The sequence below is a fragment of the Nothobranchius furzeri genome, chromosome 15 (genome assembly GCF_043380555.1).
Source record: "Nothobranchius furzeri strain GRZ-AD chromosome 15, NfurGRZ-RIMD1, whole genome shotgun sequence".
NCBI lineage: Eukaryota > Metazoa > Chordata > Actinopteri > Cyprinodontiformes > Nothobranchiidae > Nothobranchius > Nothobranchius furzeri.
Window position 1 is genome coordinate 58171950 of NC_091755.1, and position 17064 is coordinate 58189013.

The 17064-nt window shown below is 44.0% G+C and overlaps 1 protein-coding gene across 2 annotated transcripts in view; it reads left to right on the plus strand.

Moving 5' to 3' along the window:
* Nucleotides 1–17064, plus strand: part of nup210 (nucleoporin 210) — a 35035-nt gene that overhangs the window by 3248 nt on the left and 14723 nt on the right. For both annotated transcript variants that reach the window (XM_015968171.3, XM_015968172.3), the window contains exons 3-27: nucleotides 386–517; nucleotides 1036–1132; nucleotides 1269–1419; nucleotides 4100–4232; nucleotides 4412–4570; nucleotides 4702–4770; nucleotides 4848–4954; nucleotides 5130–5270; nucleotides 5387–5524; nucleotides 5655–5810; nucleotides 6132–6330; nucleotides 7290–7435; nucleotides 7977–8195; nucleotides 8272–8445; nucleotides 9926–10118; nucleotides 10273–10379; nucleotides 13054–13158; nucleotides 15187–15288; nucleotides 15379–15507; nucleotides 15622–15749; nucleotides 15834–15969; nucleotides 16049–16111; nucleotides 16408–16587; nucleotides 16671–16751; nucleotides 16880–17011. In XM_015968171.3, the coding sequence (XP_015823657.3) occupies nucleotides 386–517; nucleotides 1036–1132; nucleotides 1269–1419; nucleotides 4100–4232; nucleotides 4412–4570; nucleotides 4702–4770; nucleotides 4848–4954; nucleotides 5130–5270; nucleotides 5387–5524; nucleotides 5655–5810; nucleotides 6132–6330; nucleotides 7290–7435; nucleotides 7977–8195; nucleotides 8272–8445; nucleotides 9926–10118; nucleotides 10273–10379; nucleotides 13054–13158; nucleotides 15187–15288; nucleotides 15379–15507; nucleotides 15622–15749; nucleotides 15834–15969; nucleotides 16049–16111; nucleotides 16408–16587; nucleotides 16671–16751; nucleotides 16880–17011 (3377 nt within the window). The remainder of the gene's footprint in view (nucleotides 1–385; nucleotides 518–1035; nucleotides 1133–1268; nucleotides 1420–4099; nucleotides 4233–4411; nucleotides 4571–4701; nucleotides 4771–4847; nucleotides 4955–5129; nucleotides 5271–5386; nucleotides 5525–5654; nucleotides 5811–6131; nucleotides 6331–7289; nucleotides 7436–7976; nucleotides 8196–8271; nucleotides 8446–9925; nucleotides 10119–10272; nucleotides 10380–13053; nucleotides 13159–15186; nucleotides 15289–15378; nucleotides 15508–15621; nucleotides 15750–15833; nucleotides 15970–16048; nucleotides 16112–16407; nucleotides 16588–16670; nucleotides 16752–16879; nucleotides 17012–17064) is intronic.

The window sequence follows — 17064 nt, forward strand, 5'->3', positions numbered from 1 at the left end:
TCTCTTTTCCATTTTAAGTTGTTGAGTTGCCATCTGCTGCCTGTGTGACAAACAAGGACTCATCTGCATTGAAATCAGGAAATCCAGACCCATTAGTGGTCTGCATGTGTGCAAAAAACTCTAGTGAAACAAATCTAAATAATGTGCTCAGACCACAGCCGCCATCTTTAAACACAGTCTAAATCAGCCCAGCTGTTTAGCATCTGCTTCCATAACCATCACTCTTGACAGCAGCTCTGTCAACACACCAGAAAAGCCACAGCATTTGAATTTACTGATAAGTGTAAAACCTGCAGCCGGAAAGGAAAGGGAGCTCCAAAGCTCTCTGTTTGATAAAGCTTTTACTTTACACTTAAAGCCGTTTTTCCTCTCGTCCATCTTGCAGTTACTGGGCAGGTTCTGCGCTGTGACGCCATAGTCGACGTCATCAGTGAGATCCAGATAGTCTCCACCACCAGAGAGCTTCATCTGGAGGACTCTCCTCTGGCACTTCAAATTCATGCACTGGATTCTGAAGGTGAGCGTTCTCTCAGCTCATCAACTCTCTAACTGACAGCATTATAAATAAGCAAATACCCCCTTAAGTCCTACTGCAGTGGACAAAAATGATGTCATAACTCAGTTCTTCTACATTAAGGAGCCAGTGTTGTTTTGTTTACTAGTTTCTTTGAAAGATTATGGCTCCAGGCTTCCAGTCTGAGGTGGCTGTTTGTTCTGTGCGACTAGTTCGATTTAGGACAGCCACGTTTGGTTTAATGAGGCAAAGCGACAGCCCGACTCTTTCATGATGGCTCCAGGGTGAGGCGGTTTGTTTTGTTGGCTTTGGCGTAAGAATAAATTGAGCAAGATTGTTAAAAATGATTACAACGCAATGTTAACACATTTGGCTGCCAGGAGCTTCTGACCGAGCTACGAAAACATCATTCCTGGAATATAAAGTGAGATGTAATAATTATCTGCTCCTTACCCATCTGTAGCTTCTGGAAGTGTGGCTTAATGAGTCTGGAGCACAAATCCGTTGTTTTTGAATTACAGGAAACACATTCAGCACCCTGGCAGGTCTGGTGTTTGACTGGACCTTGGTGAAAGATGTAGATGTGAACGGATTCACCGACTCTTATAACGCACTACGGTAAATATTCATGTGTTAATACTCTACTCAGGTTCTCAGTCATTACAAACAGATTGTGTTGATTTAACCGAAGCTACATGTGTTCTTCTGTTTAACTTAGTGTAGATAACGAGACTCTGGTCTTTCTCTCCTCCAGGGTTCTGAAGTTCTCCGAGTCTACGTACACTCCTCCTACATACATATCAGAAATGGAGCGTGTTGGCAAACAGGGAGACATTATTCTGGTGTCGGGGCTAAAAACAGGGCATGCTAAGCTGAAGGCCAAAATACAAGAGTCACTGTACAAGGTAATGCTTGGATACTAAAAATGGGTCATGTTAGGGGGAGCATATATGCATACAGTGGGGCAAAAAAGTATTTAGTCAGCCACCGATTGTGCAAGTACTCCCACTTAAAATGATGACAGAGGTCAGTAATTTTCATCATAGGTACACTTCAACTGTGAGAGACAGAATGTGAAAAAAAATCCATGAATTCACATGGCAAGATTTTTAAAGAATTTATTTGTAAATCAGGGTGGAAAATAAGTATTTGGTCACTTCAAACAAGGAAAATCTCTGGCTCTCACAGACCTGTAACGTCTTCTTTAAGAAGCTTTTCTGTCCTCCACTCGTTACCTGTATTAATGGCACCTGTTTGAACTCATTATCTGTATAAAAGACACCTGTCCACAGCCTCAAACAGTCAGACTCCAAACTCCACTATGGCCAAGACCAAAGAGCTTTCGAAGGACACCAGGAAAAGAATTGTAGACCTGCACCAGACTGGGAAGAGTGAATCTACAATAGGCAAGCAGCTTGGTGTGAAAAAATCAACTGTGGGAGCAATTATCAGAAAATGGAAGACATACAAGACCACTGATAATCTCCCTCGACCTGGGGCTCACAGAGCTGTGACCACAGTAACAAAGGTCACCATCAGTAACACACTACAACGGCAGGGAATCAAATCCTGCAGTGCCAGACGTGTTCCGCTGCTGAAGCCAGTGCATGTCCAGGCCCGTCTGAAGTTTGCCAGAGAGCACATGGATGATACAGCAGAGGATTGGGAGAATGTCATGTGGTCAGATGAAACCAAAGTAGAACTTTTTGGTATAAACTCAACTCGTCGTGTTTGGAGGAAGAAGAATACTGAGTTGCATCCCAAGAACACCATACCTACTGTGAAGCATGGGGGTGGGAACATCATGCTTTGGGGCTGTTTTTCTGCTAAGGGGACAGGACGACTGATCCGTGTTAAGGACAGAATGAATGGGGCCATGTATCGTGAGATTCTGAGCCAAAACCTCCTTCCATCAGTGAGAGCTTTGAAGATGAAACGTGGCTGGGTCTTCCAACACGACAATGATCCCAAACACACCGCCCGGGCAACAAAGGAGTGGCTCCGTAAGAAGCATTTGAAAGTCCTGGAGTGGCCTAGCCAGTCTCCAGACCTCAACCCCATAGAAAATCTGTGGAGGGAGTTGAAAGTCCGTGTTGCTCGGCGACAGCCCCAAAACATCACTGGTCTCGAGAAGATCTGCATGGAGGAATGGGCCAAAATACCAGCTACTGTGTGTGCAAACCTGGTAAAGACCTATAGTAATTGTTTGACCTCTGTTATTGCCAACAAAGGTTATGTTACAAAGTATTGAGTTGAATTTTTGTTGTTGACCAAATACTTATTTTCCACCCTGATTTACAAATAAATTCTTTAAAAATCCTGCCATGTGAATTCATGGATTTTTTTCACATTCTGTCTCTCGCAGTTGAAGTGTACCTATGATGAAAATTACTAGGGCTGTAGCGAAGCCTCGACGAAGTCGACGGCTCGATTCTAAAAATTTGTCGACGTCAGATCCGGAAGTCGACGCACCGCGCCCACTTGTTGCATCCCCAGGAGTTTGTAAATAGAAGAGAAATCTGCCTGTTTTTCCTCTAGTTCGCCCTCTTCTCCGCCTTCACTAACATCTCCGCCAAATACCGAAGACCCGGAACAACGTCCGTCCACTACTAGATTATTTTCCTGTTTTGCCCCTTCGTCTCCCGGCAACGGACAACAACTTCCGGGGTCAGATGCGCTGCTTCGTGTCTATCGCAGATGTAGAAAATCACCGGGAGCGCTTCTCCCTTCATTAAGGAGCTTCTTTCAGACACGAGGAGAGCTGTTTTGGTGGTAGCAGTCTCTCCTCCGTGCTGGTCTGTTTGCTGCTGGGTGTTTTTGGTTTATTTAAACTTGGTAACTTGAACTTAATGTTGGTAAAGCTACTGTTAGCATCTTCGCTAACAGCTTCTTGCGTTGGGATAAGCTGTTACGTTTTGGTTTAGAGTTCGTCTTTTTTGTGGTGTAGATCTCCCTTTTATTACATTTAGAGTGTTGTGGGTTTTCGGTTTAGTGTAAAATATCACCTGAGTTTGGTTTAACCCGTAAGACCACTCGCCTCACGCACATAAGTGACCAAAACAAAGCAGCATGGAGACACTCCATCTTCTACCTCCTCTCAGGCAGCAGCCTGCACTCCCAAGTTCTACACGTCACCAGAACATAACCAACCAACACAATAAACGCAGTGTTATACAAAATGGAAGGCCTGTAGTGTTTATTCTCTTACAGTAAGAATTTATCAATTTTTTTGAGGAATTTATTTGAGATTTTCTGGTTTTTGTTAATTGTGCAATAGAAAAATAATCATTAGATTAATTTTCTAAATAGTCATTAGAATAGTCGACTATTCGATAAAATAATCGTCAGAATAATCGTTTTAAAAATAATCGTTTGCCCCCAGCCCTAAAAATTACTGACCTCTGTCATCATTTTAAGTGGGAGAACTTGCACAATCGGTGGCTGACTAAATACTTTTTTGCCCCACTGTAGTTGCCAGATAAGCCTTGATTTAATTGTTGAATGCTGTAACCAGTTACCTTTGGTTTGTTAAGGCGGGAAACTAAAGCTTTGTTGTTCTGTTGCCATGGTGTTCTGGTGCCACAGGATGTGGGTGCTGCAGAAGTGAGACTGCTGATTTTAGAGAACATCCTGCTGAGCCCAGCTCATGATGTCTACTTGCTGGCAGGAACCTCCATCAGATATCGAGTTCTCAAGATAAGACAAGGCTCGATCACAGGTCAGGCCTTTAGCTTTCAATGGAGTCCTTTATTTGATCTGTATCTGCCTGCAGGAGGTTTTGCTCAACCAGAAAATCCAGTGAAATGTTGTTTATGTACGGCTGAACTGAAGCAGCCACACTGTTTTAGTTCACTACAGAAACGATGGTTCTAATGCAGAACATTCTCTTTTATCTAGAGCTGTCCATGCCTTGTGATCAGTATGAGCTCCACCTCCAGAACAGTGTGATTGGCCCTAACGGAAACCCAGACGCTGCTGTGGCCAGTTTGGATCACAGATCCTCCAGAGTGATGGGAATTCAGCTGGGACACATCAATGTGGTGCTGGAGCATAAGAGTATCCTTCTGGCATCCATGCTTGGTGCCCTTGTTCACATAGATTATGTTTACCAGAACAGTTGTTCCTTCTGGTTTCCATTGTTGTTTCCAGTTTGTCCGAGTCAGTTTTCCTGAGCCACATACATAAAGGCCTTCGAATGCAGGGAGTGTCTCGTCTGCCCAACAGCACGCTCTTTGTTGTAGAGCCCGCCTACCTCGGTCTGTCTTTCTCTCTCAGCTCAGTAATAAATACTTTAATGTTTAAAAATCTGGCTGACCTCGTTTTTTCTGTTTAGGGTTTAAAATCCATCCGGGAGACAGCTGGGTTCTTGAAACTGGCAGAGTGTATGATATATTTATTGAAGTGTTTGATAAATCTGGCAACAAGATTTATCTCTCTGACGTAAGTACACCCCAAAAATATCTGGACTCATATTTTAAGTAGCAGTTTATTCCTCAGAACCATCTTGACAACACTTTTGTTTTTTTATGAATTTATAAATTGTCTTGCTACAGTCAGCAGTGGTTGATTCAGTGACGCATCGTTAGACGTGTAATGGGGAATTTTTATTGTTTAGAATGTCCACATCAGCACGGTTTTCCCTGTGGAGTATTTTGAAATCCTGGAGTCCTCGCTGAATGGATCATATCACCATGTCAGAGCTGTCAAAGATGGCCTAACGCTCATCGATGCTACCCTGGGAGCTGTGGTAGACGACGTGAGTTTATTGGCCCATTTCACTGTTCACAGTTGGGATTTCATGTGATGTCATCATTAGTTTATCAGCTTTAGTACAGAGCGTCATCACTTCCTGTGTCCTCTGCTCTGTTCCAGAATGGAAGGACCCACCCATTAGCCAACCCAGTCCACAACGAACAGGATGTGGAGATTTATAATCCCATCATTCTAACGCCTGCTATCCTCACGTTTCCATGGCAGCCAAAAGTTGGAGCCTATCAGTACACAATCAAGGTAAATTGTCCATTTATTTGGATAGAGGGTCTTAATTGGGTCAGTATGATGATCTGTGTTTTCATTCAGTTTGGGACCAAACTGTTGGGATTGGATCTATTTTAAGGATCGATATCGATGTTCTTTCTAGGCAACCGGTGGGAGTGGGAACTTCAGCTGGTCTTCATCCAACACGGCTGTCGCCACGGTGACGGTGAAAGGAGTAATGACTACGGTCAGCGACATTGGTGTCACTGGGATTTATGCCCATGATCTACGCAACCCTCTACACTTTGGCCAGATGAAGGTGAGCCGATCTCGGAGACCTTTAGTGTGCGCAGCTGTCACCACATTAGAGCTATTAGAGGTTCTGAATGTTTCATCTAATTTACAGAGAGGTTTGGGCTGATGGGTTCCATCATTCTAGATTCAGTTTCATTGTTCTGTAGCGAGTTTCCACCGTGATGTTAAATATTTACTGTTTAAGGCTGAAAGGAGAGGTTTGATTGGGTTTCTACCTCACTCACACATGTTAGTAGGCACTTGACAAAATGTAACCTGAGATTATGTTCTGGTGAGGTTCGAGTTAGGGTTGCATCTAAATCTGTTCGGTCTTGTTTTCTTGCAGGTGTATGTTGTCGAGCCTGTTGCAATGGACTTTGCTCCTTGCCCAGTAGAGGCCCGGTTGGGCCTGGTTCTGGATCTGCCCCTCAGGATCTTTGGCCTACTGGAAGAGCTGGAGAGAGAACGGGTCATGTTGAGCGACTGCTCCCACTTTGATCTGCTGGTTGAGCAGGAGAACCAGGGCGTCTTTGAGTTACTGGATGGTGAGTCCCGTGGAGGCAGCAGGATCCATTCATGTTTTACCAAAGATGCGTTTGAAGTACATGAAGCTGTGTGTGAATGACACCCAGGTGTGTCACAGAGGTGCTGTGTTCACTGTCTGGCAGATAACGTTGTTATAGCACATGTTTTCTCTGGAGTCCAAACATTCACTTGGTGCATTGCTAATGGGAGAGTTGGCTTCTGGGAGGTTTTTTTCCAGCACATCTAAAAACCTCCCAGTGGAGTTCAGATCCAGATTCTGTGGGGTCTCCTCCGTGTGTGATGTCTTCTTTTCCCTGAAGCTCACTTCCACCGTCTGAGGCTGATGAATCCTGGCGTTTGTCTGTCGGTTGTTAAAAGGAACCAGAAGCTTCTTACAGCATCAGCCAGAATTAATCAAGTAGTCGCTCTCTGAGACATATTAATCACTGACTGTTACAGTAATTATTAATGAAGAACAGCTGTTCTGTCAGGTGATGAACGTGTTTGTTATCTCAGGTTTTATATGATGAAGTTGTTTAGATGTTTGTCAGGTAGACCCGAGGTTGAGACCTGCCTGGCTGCTTCCAGAGTGTGGGAGGAAACCACATTTGTTTTAGTAAAAATACTTTTTTTTTTAGTTTCAAAGTAGAATACAAAGTTACAAGAAGCCATGTAGACGTTATCAGAACCAAATATGGATAACGTTAGTTTTGCGTATTTCAGCCATCTGAATCATTTCAGTGGAAAAAGTGGAGCGTGATTTTTATTTAGAAAACTACTTGATGGATTTCAGATAATCATTACAACCTCTCTTTCTCATCTGTGAAAGATTACATTTGTTCATATTTCTTATTAATAAGAAGAGTGTACCGGCGTTTAGGTCAGCTACTGCCTGAACCGGTGTCTGTCTTTGTCCACTGTCCGTTTACATTAATTCTCCTTCTTTGGTTCTGTCCAACGCTGTTTCCTGCTCCTCCAGGGAGACTGGCGCCAGGCCAGACTCACTGCAGTGGAGTCAGAGCCAAGGCCCTGGCTCCGGGGTACACCGTGCTCACTGTCAGCTACACTCACGGTAACGTGCACCTCAGCGCCAGGATCACCATAGCTGCCCACCTTCCTCTCAGAGTGAGTCTTGAGGTCTCACCCTTTCAGGAATTTGCTCATTATTAACTTGTGACCGTGATGTTTTGGACATTTACTCAGACTTCAGTCCTAATTGGCTTTCAGAAAGAATATTTGAAGTTCCTCTCACAGTTGGGATTGTGTAATGAAGGCTAATGTGTGTGTCACAAATATTTAGAATAAAATGCAGCAGGTGCATTGTTACATATTTATAGCGTAGCTCTGATTGGTTTCTATTTTTAGACTTAACAGCCCCAAGGAAGTGTTTGCCAAAATTATCATCGGAGTCGTCCTCTTCCAGTCAGCAGGAGTGAACTGATGAAGAGCCGTCTCCTGAGCTTCCTCTGCACATTTCTGTCATTTATTATTCTGTTTCTACACGTACTTTTATGTTAAAGATACTGTTGAAAATTAAACTGTTCTGGTAGAATATAGAATTTCATTTTTGCTTATTTGAAGAAAAAAAAATCTTGGTTGGTAGGATGATGTTTTCTTTCAGAAACTGTGTGAATGTCTGAGTGTTTTCATGGATTTTTATTTGCAGGCTGTTGATCCTGTGTCTGTAGCCGTGGTCACTCTGGGATCCTCTAAAGACATGTTGTTTGAGGGTGGACCACGGCCTTGGGTTTTAGAACCATCAAAGTTCTTCTGTGCTTGGAGGGCTGAAGACGAGTCCAGCCTGAACCTCGTTCTGACCGGTCCCTCATCTCACAGCTACAATCACCACTGGCTCAGAGCCACCTGCAGGGCCCTGGGGGAGCAGGTCTGCACAGCTGCACCTACAGTCTGGCTACTAGAAGTTATGCCACGTGTTTTTGTGACATCCTGTTGTTCTTCAGGTGCTTGAGGTCACCGTGGGGAACAAGGCCAGTGTGACCAATCCATTTCCTGCCGTGGAGCCGGCGGTGGTCAAGTTTGTCTGTGCGCCACCATCACGCCTCACTCTGGTCCCGGTTTATACGAGCCCACAGCTGGACCTGACCTGCCCGCTGCTGCAGCAGAACAAGCAAGTGGTGTGTGAAGAACATTTGTTCTGTACCGAATTTTCACCAGAGCTGTTTCATCTGAGTCGGTGTTGGCGTTGGAGGCACTAAGAGCGGCACAAGTTAATATCAGTTACATTTTAGGTTCAAGTAACCAAAGTTAAAACACAGAAGTTGTCCACAAAGTTTTTTTGTTTAAATATAATTTTACTTTACAGATATTCTAATCAACACAATGCAGTTATTTTTAATGAAAAACACATTATAGATTTTTCACAGCAGTGCTTTAAGGTGGTGATTGAAACATAGAACGTCTCAGTTTGAGTAGCATTTAAATTAAAGTAATATTTTAAATGTGTATCTTCAGTCCTACGGTTAGCCACAGCTAACCGACCAAAACACCATCATATTATTAAATGTGTTTGAACTTAGGGCTGCTCGATTATGGCAAAAATAATAATCACGATTATGGTGACTGAAATTGAGATCACGATTATTTAGGACGATTTTTCAATTTATGTTGATTTTATTTGTTTTTATTCAGTCATAAAACTGCTCAGGGCACAATCAGGACAAAAATAAGAAACAAGATGATCACTAAAAGAACTCCTGATTCCCAGGATAAAAATACCAATATACTTATAGCTCATAGTCTATGACCCAAGGGCTATAGACCTTGAGTCTAACCAGTACAGACCCAAATACCAATATCTTGCAAATACTGACAGCAAGAATTATACAGTGGCATTTATAACAAATAAATGCAAATAAATTGATGTTCACAAAATGTTACATAACATTTATTGAGTCGTGTCAAGGTGCTGTAGCACTGTGTCCTCAGAGAGATTAGTTATCAGCGTGAGGAACTTATTTCTACCTTATTTATAAACTATTTATTTACAGGCCCATCAGTTAATGTAATAATTGTCCCGACCACAGCTGCACCCCCCACCCCCCCCACCCCGGTCTCACAGCAATCGGGCAAGCTGCACGTGTGTTTAGCACGCCGCACGCGCACATTTAGCTGTTTTTAGCTGCTCAGGAGACCGCAGGTGCGGTGTGTGTGTCACTCACTCTGGTTAATCCAACAAGGAGCCGGCTCCGAGAGCTGTCTTTAGCGACCGACACATCACTGCATCATTCCCTTTCCTAATGTTGTGAAGAACGGTCCGGAGCACAGGCGGAGTGTTTAGCTAACCTGCAGGAAATGTCGACGACAGTTATCCAGAAAGTAGCTAAGGGTTACCAGAGATGTTTCTGAGATGTTCGCTAGGTACTTTTAGGATTAAAAAGTCAAGAAGGGGGTCTGAAAAGCTGCTAGAAATAGCGTCAAAGTCGCTAAGTTGGCAACACTGTGGAGGAGCGCTTCATTTGCAACTTAGGGCAGCGCAAGCGGGAGGAGCAAATAATCGGCTTGTTATGTTTTTTATAATCGTTCAAAACTCAGATCGTAATCGTGATTAAAATTCGATTAATTGAGCAGCCCTATTTGAACTTGTGCTTTTCTAAGGTTCCCGTTTCAAACTATCGCAACCCCGTCTTGGACTTGGCTGCCTTTGATCAACAAGGAAGAAAGTTTGACAACTTCAGCTCTCTGAGCCTGTTGTGGGAGTCGTCGAAGGTGTCTCTGGCCAGTGTCGAGCCCACTATGCCAATGAAACTTCAGACATTCGAAGATGACAACAAACAAATGAAACTTCATGGTAAAAACTTTTTTTTTATTAGTGGATGTTCAGTTTAACACAAGTAAAGAGCTCAGACAAAATATTACATACATTTTTATACATGGTGTATAGTTCAGGTACGTGCACAGAAAATCATCCCAGCTGTTTGGATGCTTGTTTTAATCGTTGACAGGACGACAGGCGGTTCTTGTCCATCAGCAGACGGGTGTAGCAGCCATCACAGTGACGGCTCTTGGATACCAGGTTCAGCATCTTGGAGCAGCCAAAGTTCCCAGTCCAGTGAGTAGAAGCAGCGTCTTGCTTTAAATTGTGTATTCGACAGTTGTGTAGTCACCGCGAGTGCTGCTGGGTGCTAATGCTAGACAAACTGCATTTGCCGATTGAAAAAACACGGACAGAGCGCTAGGACGGCTATAAAAACAAGTGGAGACAAAATTCTAACTTTTATGCTCAAAAAGTCACTCATGACTCACAGGGCTCAAGTTCTTCTCTTACTCTTAGGTTATTGTCTGTGTCACTACTTTTTACATACATAAAGACTCACGTCGGCTTTATTAACTGCATGTAAGCGTCTGGCTGAAGGTGAAGAGGTCCTTATCGAGCTGAAGCACCCAGATAATGCGGAAGCAATTCGATTACATTCTGCTTGTAAACGGGTCCGCCGAACTAAACCGGTAGGACGCTCGCGCTCCGGAAACGACGAGACCGCGGAAGCATTCTTCTGACAAGATCGTCACAAAGCAACACTCGTAGCACCATAAAACATGACGGTACGTACCAAAATAAGCTGTGCTGCAGCGTTCTTGTTGCCCATTCCTTCAGCCTTTATGCATATCCTGTTTCAGTTCTGTCTGCTTCACTACCACCAGCCTCTGTTTACTGCTTGTGTTCCTATAAGCTAACAGGAAATATGCCTACATGAAAGGGGCATGTCGCCACCCACTGTACCAGAGTAGAATGAACTTTATTTGTGGGGCTGGTTTTCTAGTGTGCTTGTAAACTAGGATAAAGACTCCCAGCTTATTACAATAAAAAGGAACTTGATCGACTTGCACACTGGCATCAGCTCCACTCCGCCTGGACTGTGTTGGGAGTTTTCTCATTTACGTAGCCTTGAATTTTCCCGCACGCAACCGGACGTCTTTTCGGCCCTCTTCTTGAGGAGGTCTGCCTGAAGCCGAACAGGGCCAACACGCCCACTGCTGACGGACTGGCTTGCTCAAAAGCACGCCTATCATTGGGGGAACTTCCGACCGGCCGATTGAATCAGCCCGCAGAGGCTTCCCGCATGTGTAATTCATTAGCATTCTGGATGCTGTGGAGTAGAGCCCTGCACTGGCCTAAAATCTGAGCCCGTGTCCGGCCCGGCCCAAGGGGGTGGAGCCCCAGCCCGACCCGGCCCGAAAAGGTTTTCAGGATTATTCTCTGGCCCGACCCGAGCCCGACTTTTTTTTAACCAACTAAATGAAAACAAAGTGTGTCAATCCTGACCAATGTGTTAAAAGACGTGCAGGATCTGATCAATTTGTTTTTCCCTCATTTACCTTCATGGAGATAACAGCGCAGGCTCTGGTGGTAATCAAGTTAAATTTTATCTCTTTCCAACAATTTTCACAAGTAAACAAAACAGTCAAAAGCAGGGCTTGTGTTGTGTTGACCAGCTAGTTCCCGTATTTGACTGTTTATTTTGACGGAGAAAGAATAGAAAGAATTACTGCACTGAGCAGTGTACAGCTCAGATGTTCAGATGGGAATCTTTTCTTGAGTGATTTAGCTACATCTGCGATGTGCGTAGAATAAAGTGTCAGTTCGTCTGCATGCGTCGGGATAATTCTTTCTATTCTTTCTCCGTCAAAATAAACGGTCAAATACGGGAACTATCTGGTCAACACTAGCCCTGCTTTTAACTGTTTTGTTTTCTTATGAAAATAGATCAAATTAAACTTGATTAACACCAGAGCCAGGCGCACTGCGCCGTTATCTCCGTCGCTGTAAATGAGGGAAAAACAAAATGATCAGATCCTTTTCTGACCTTCCCCACCTACAAAGTTTAATTACTACAATCAAACGTGACAGAGCCTGGATTTGTATTCTGAACAGTCTAAACATGCTTATAAAAGAAACGTATGACAAAAGTGGCACCTGCTCAGTAAAACCACCAACAGGGTGAAAAATATCTAAATATTGTAGGCAGAGACCTTCTGGATCCACTTTATATAAATCATTTTATTGATTATCGTCTTATGAAAGATAACTGACGTACACGAGCGACCGGTACCAGCTGCTGTCACCTGGTTGTGAGCAGCTCTCTGCTGTCTGAGGGTAGGCCCCGCCCACAACGCCACGGCTGCTGTGGCTCCCAGTGTTTTCTTTACTTTGGGAAACGGGTAATAATGGCTCTTTGATGGGAACAGGTTGCCGACCCCTGGTTTAAGTGACCCCATAATCCAGCCGTCTTCAGCTTACCTCTGCTCTGGCTCACTTTTAGCTCCTGAAAAAGGAGCACCAGAGCTTTTTTTCCCTCAGAGATCAAGCCACAAGGCATTAATTTATACTAATGAAAAAAATAGTTAACTTGGTCTTTAAAAATCATGATTTAGTGTTTGATAAAACGACCTGAGAATGTTTGTCTTTGACAACTGGGCTGTCCAGCATCAAGCCAACATTTTATTGGCTTTCAGAAACATTTTGAACATTTGTAGCTCCTCTGAACTTTTCACCCTCAGACCCTGTCATAGCTGTTTTATTAACAGTATTTGTAATACCATCCATCCAGCATGGCTGCACAACACTCTGATAAAATAATTGTACCTATAAATGCGTTTGTGTTATCTTTTTAACATTATTTTTTGTAGTAAATCCTCAGCCTGCCTCACTCTATTTTTCCGTCGATTGTGACAGTGTTGTGTGATCTCTGAATGACTGTTGGCTGCTGTTTTCCTGTCCTGGACAGTATGAACCCCTGACTCCTGTCTCAGACACACTGGACCTTCTGCTGGTTGAAGATGTGAAGGTTTCTCCTGACATGGTGACCATTTACAACCACCCAGATGTGCAGGTAAGCAACAAAGCGTTTACACTAAAACACCTGTGTCTCTTCTGTTGTGGGTTTTGTCATGGCTGCAGTCACAAACCAGATCTTTTTTATGACAAGCTAACGTAAAAAGGGCTGCATGGTGACGCAGCTGGTGGCACTGCCACTCGTAGTGAGAAAGTCACACGTTAGAATCCCAGCTGCAGCCGTTCTCCTGGAGTAAGCATGTTCTCATGCATGTGTGGGTTTGTTCCTGGGTGTGAGTGAGAGTGAGTTACTGTGGTGGGTGTCACCTGCCTCTCGCCCGATAACAGCTGGAGAGGCCATACCCCAAATGAGTGAGCGAGTGAGTGACCCCTTCTTTCCACCGGAGCCATCAGCAGCACGTTACTGCAGCAGCACGTCATAGCTGCTGATAGGAACCGCTGTGGTCAACAGAACCTTTTCCACCGGAGCCGTCAGCAGCGCGAGTCGGCCGCGTCTCAGGAGCAGCATGTCGCGGCCCTTACGCGCCGGTTCTATTTTCTACGCGCGACGCCTCTGAAACGGGTCAAGTTCGACATTTTTGGGGAAGGAAAGACAGGAAATCGGACGCGGAAATCGAGAGAAGCTCCCGAGATTTTCAGTAAAAAGAAACGTACTGCCTTACGGTTGCTTTACTTTAAAAAAAGTTACTAACTGTGCGGCCCCGTGAGAAGTTATCACCTAGCTAGCGGTCTCCTTTGTTTTTCAGGTCCGTATTGGCGATTATAAAACGGACAGAACATAAAACAAACCATGTTGTAGTTTTCTCCTGCTTGTTGTTGTGTTTACTGACGAAGTCACTCGTGTGACTTCGTGCTCCGTCGGTGACAGCTGCTCCCCTGCTGCTTTGCGTCTCGTGGGAGGGGCCAAGCAGCAGCTTACGCGACGTGCTGCTGCAGTAACGTGCTGCTGACGGCTTCGGTGGAAAGCAGGGGTGAGTGATGGGTTTATGCAGGAAAAGGCTAACAGCTAGTTTACACAGAGGTGCAGATGCAGCTCAATTCAGTTAAAATTTGCTCCTCCAAAGTTAACCTAGCAACCACAATAAAATACCATGTCTTTGAAAAAAGAAAAGTTAATCAATGGTGCAGTTTTGTGTTTTTCTAAATATAAAAGCAAAGTATTTAAAGAGCTTCTTTGTGAGGCCAATAATTTATTTAAATGTTAAAATAATTCCAATTAATGTCACATTTCTAAATTCTATTTTGATGAGGAAATTCATAAAATAATGTAATCCGGCTTAAAAAATGTTCCATAGATTAAAATAGAATGTGACGTCCTCCGTTGTGGCAGCTAGATAATGAATTTAAATGTGCTGTAACCCTGTCTGCTGCTGCTGGACTACTGAGAAGGACTAGGGGTCAAATAACTAGTGACCTGACCTGTGTTAAGCTTGGTTTATGCTTGACACGTTTACTTTCCGCTTGGTGATGCGGCTCGCGGCTGGAACGCGCTTCACAACTTGCAGCGTTTATAGTTCATGCGGCTTGTCTCTGCGGTGAGCCAATATTCTCCCAAACTGTAGGGGGCAGCATGGAGCTCTACAGCATGCATCCAACACTACACCATAGTAGAAGTAAAAATTACTGTTTACAACAAGGCATTCCAGCAGTTTTAACAGCGTCCTCGTCTTTTCCGACAGTGCGAGCTATTTCTCTCCAAGAATTATTAACAACATGTTGATCACGGCGATCTCTGAGAGCTGAATCATACAAATGTCTGTATTTACGAACCTCTGCCATACTAGTTCTTGCCATTCCGCCACGTTTTTCTGTGTCCGACCGTCCGCGTGGTTAGAAATTTTCCTAGGTGCGCGGTGTGGAAAATTTGGGCCATGCAAAGGCGCGGTGGAGGGGTGTGGTTGTTAAAATGATGCAATTTTGCCGCGCGGACCTCGTGGACGCGTCAAGCATAAACCAAGCTTAAGACTTTGCTCAGGGATCCACTCTTACACTCCATAAAAACATCTGAGACATTTTTGTGTATCTAGAAAGTGTATAAACAGCTTAGGAATCTTATTTTTTGTAGTTGAATCTTGCCTTGCGAGAGGGTTCGGGCCACTTCTTTGTCAACACCAGTGTGAAAGGGATCGCAGAGGTGGTGCTCCGAGAGGCCCAAGGCACAGTTCAGGTGGGAAACTATGAAAACACGGTATTTATGTAAAAAAACATGCAGCCAAAATGTTTACGGGAGGCTTTAGCTGGGATTCTTTTGGTTCAGGTTTCTCCAGTCCATCCAGGCATGGTGAACGTGATGGTCCATGATCTCTGCCTGGCTTTTCCAGCACCGGCCGTAGCCACGGTTCATGTTTCTGACATCCTGGAGGTCAATGTGAGAGTGGTTGACAAGGTGAGTGTACATAATCATTTGTCCTTTAGGGTCACAACCCTGCTAGATCATTTCCTCTTCATCATCAGGAGCACACTTTCCATTTTCAATCCCATCTTTTCCTTTTGATTACAGGTGGAGATCGGCAAGTCAGTGAGGGCTTATGTCAGAGTGTTGGATGATAAAAAGAAGCCCTTCCCAGCCCGCTACCTCCAGTTCATGAATCTCAAACTCAAAGCAGCTTCTGCAATCGTCTCTCTCAAGTGAGTCATCCAAAAAGTTGTGTTCAGGTTGAACATGAGAGAAAAATACGTCTAGACCTAAACTTGAGAACACCTGTCCTGCAGGCCAGTGGCAGAGCTGGCAGAAAAGGATACAGCGGTCTACCTGGTGAACGGGGTCTCCATCGGTCAGACCACTCTGTCCGCCGTTGTCGTGGATAAAAACAGCAGAAAGGTTTCCTCAGCGCCACAGCAAATAGAGGTAGGATTCAGTCATTTTAAAAGGAGGATTCACATTTTGGTGCTCTTGTGCTATAAGGTGATTGTTTTTCATTCTTAAGGTCTTTCCACCTTTCAAACTTATTCCAAGGAGGATGACTCTGCTAATCGGTGCAGTGATGCAGGTGTGTCCAGTTTTAGTTGGTGCTTCATTTGTCTCTCAGAAGAATTCAGCTGAAAACTACAGAAGCTTATTGCTTTCAGCCACAAAAAAAAATTAAAAAGCTCTGTTTTTCCAAATTGTCGAGATAATTTTTAAAGAAATAAGTTTAAAAAACTGATCTTTTTATTTTTTTGTGGCTGAACGCATAATACTTCTGTAGAAAACTGCTTTTAACAGATCATGGATTTAAGTCCTGGAAAGTCTTTCACCAACTCTTTAAGTGGCTTCTTAACTGAACCCTTAATTCTCTTGTAATAGATCACGTCTGAAGGCGGCCCCCAGCCCCAGTCCAACATCCTTTTCTCTATTTCCGATGACGACATAGCTTCTGTCAACGCCATGGGCCACGTTAGAGGTGTTGCTGTTGGCAACGTGACCGTGACCGGACTGGTCCAAGCTGTTGATGCAGAGACTGGGAAGCTTGTGGTTGTCTCTCAGGTAGTTGTCTGTCAGTGATGTTGACCGATGGGTTCATCTGAGCTTTTTTTTCTGTCTAAAATGTGATTTTCTATTGTTCTTAGGACCAGGTAGAAGTGGAGGTTGTGGTTTTGACCGCCATCCGAATCAGAGCGCCCATCACCAGAATAAAAACGGGAGCACAGGTATCAGTATTTCATTAACCTGAGGTTCCTAACCTTCTACAAGGAATCATTTAATGGAACATCAAATTATAAAATGATGTAAAAGAAATATTCTAACGATCGTTTGTCTCCTGGGGTTCATGTTCTAGATGCCGGTTTACGTGATGGGGCTAACCAGTAGTCACACACCTTTCTCCTTCGGAAGTGTTCTGCCTAGTCTGACCTTTTACTGGTCCACCACTAAGAGAGACATTCTGGATGTCCAACCCAGACACTCTGAGGTACCCCTTCCCTTTTTTAATGTGGCAGAGATGAAAATGCAGATTTACATTTT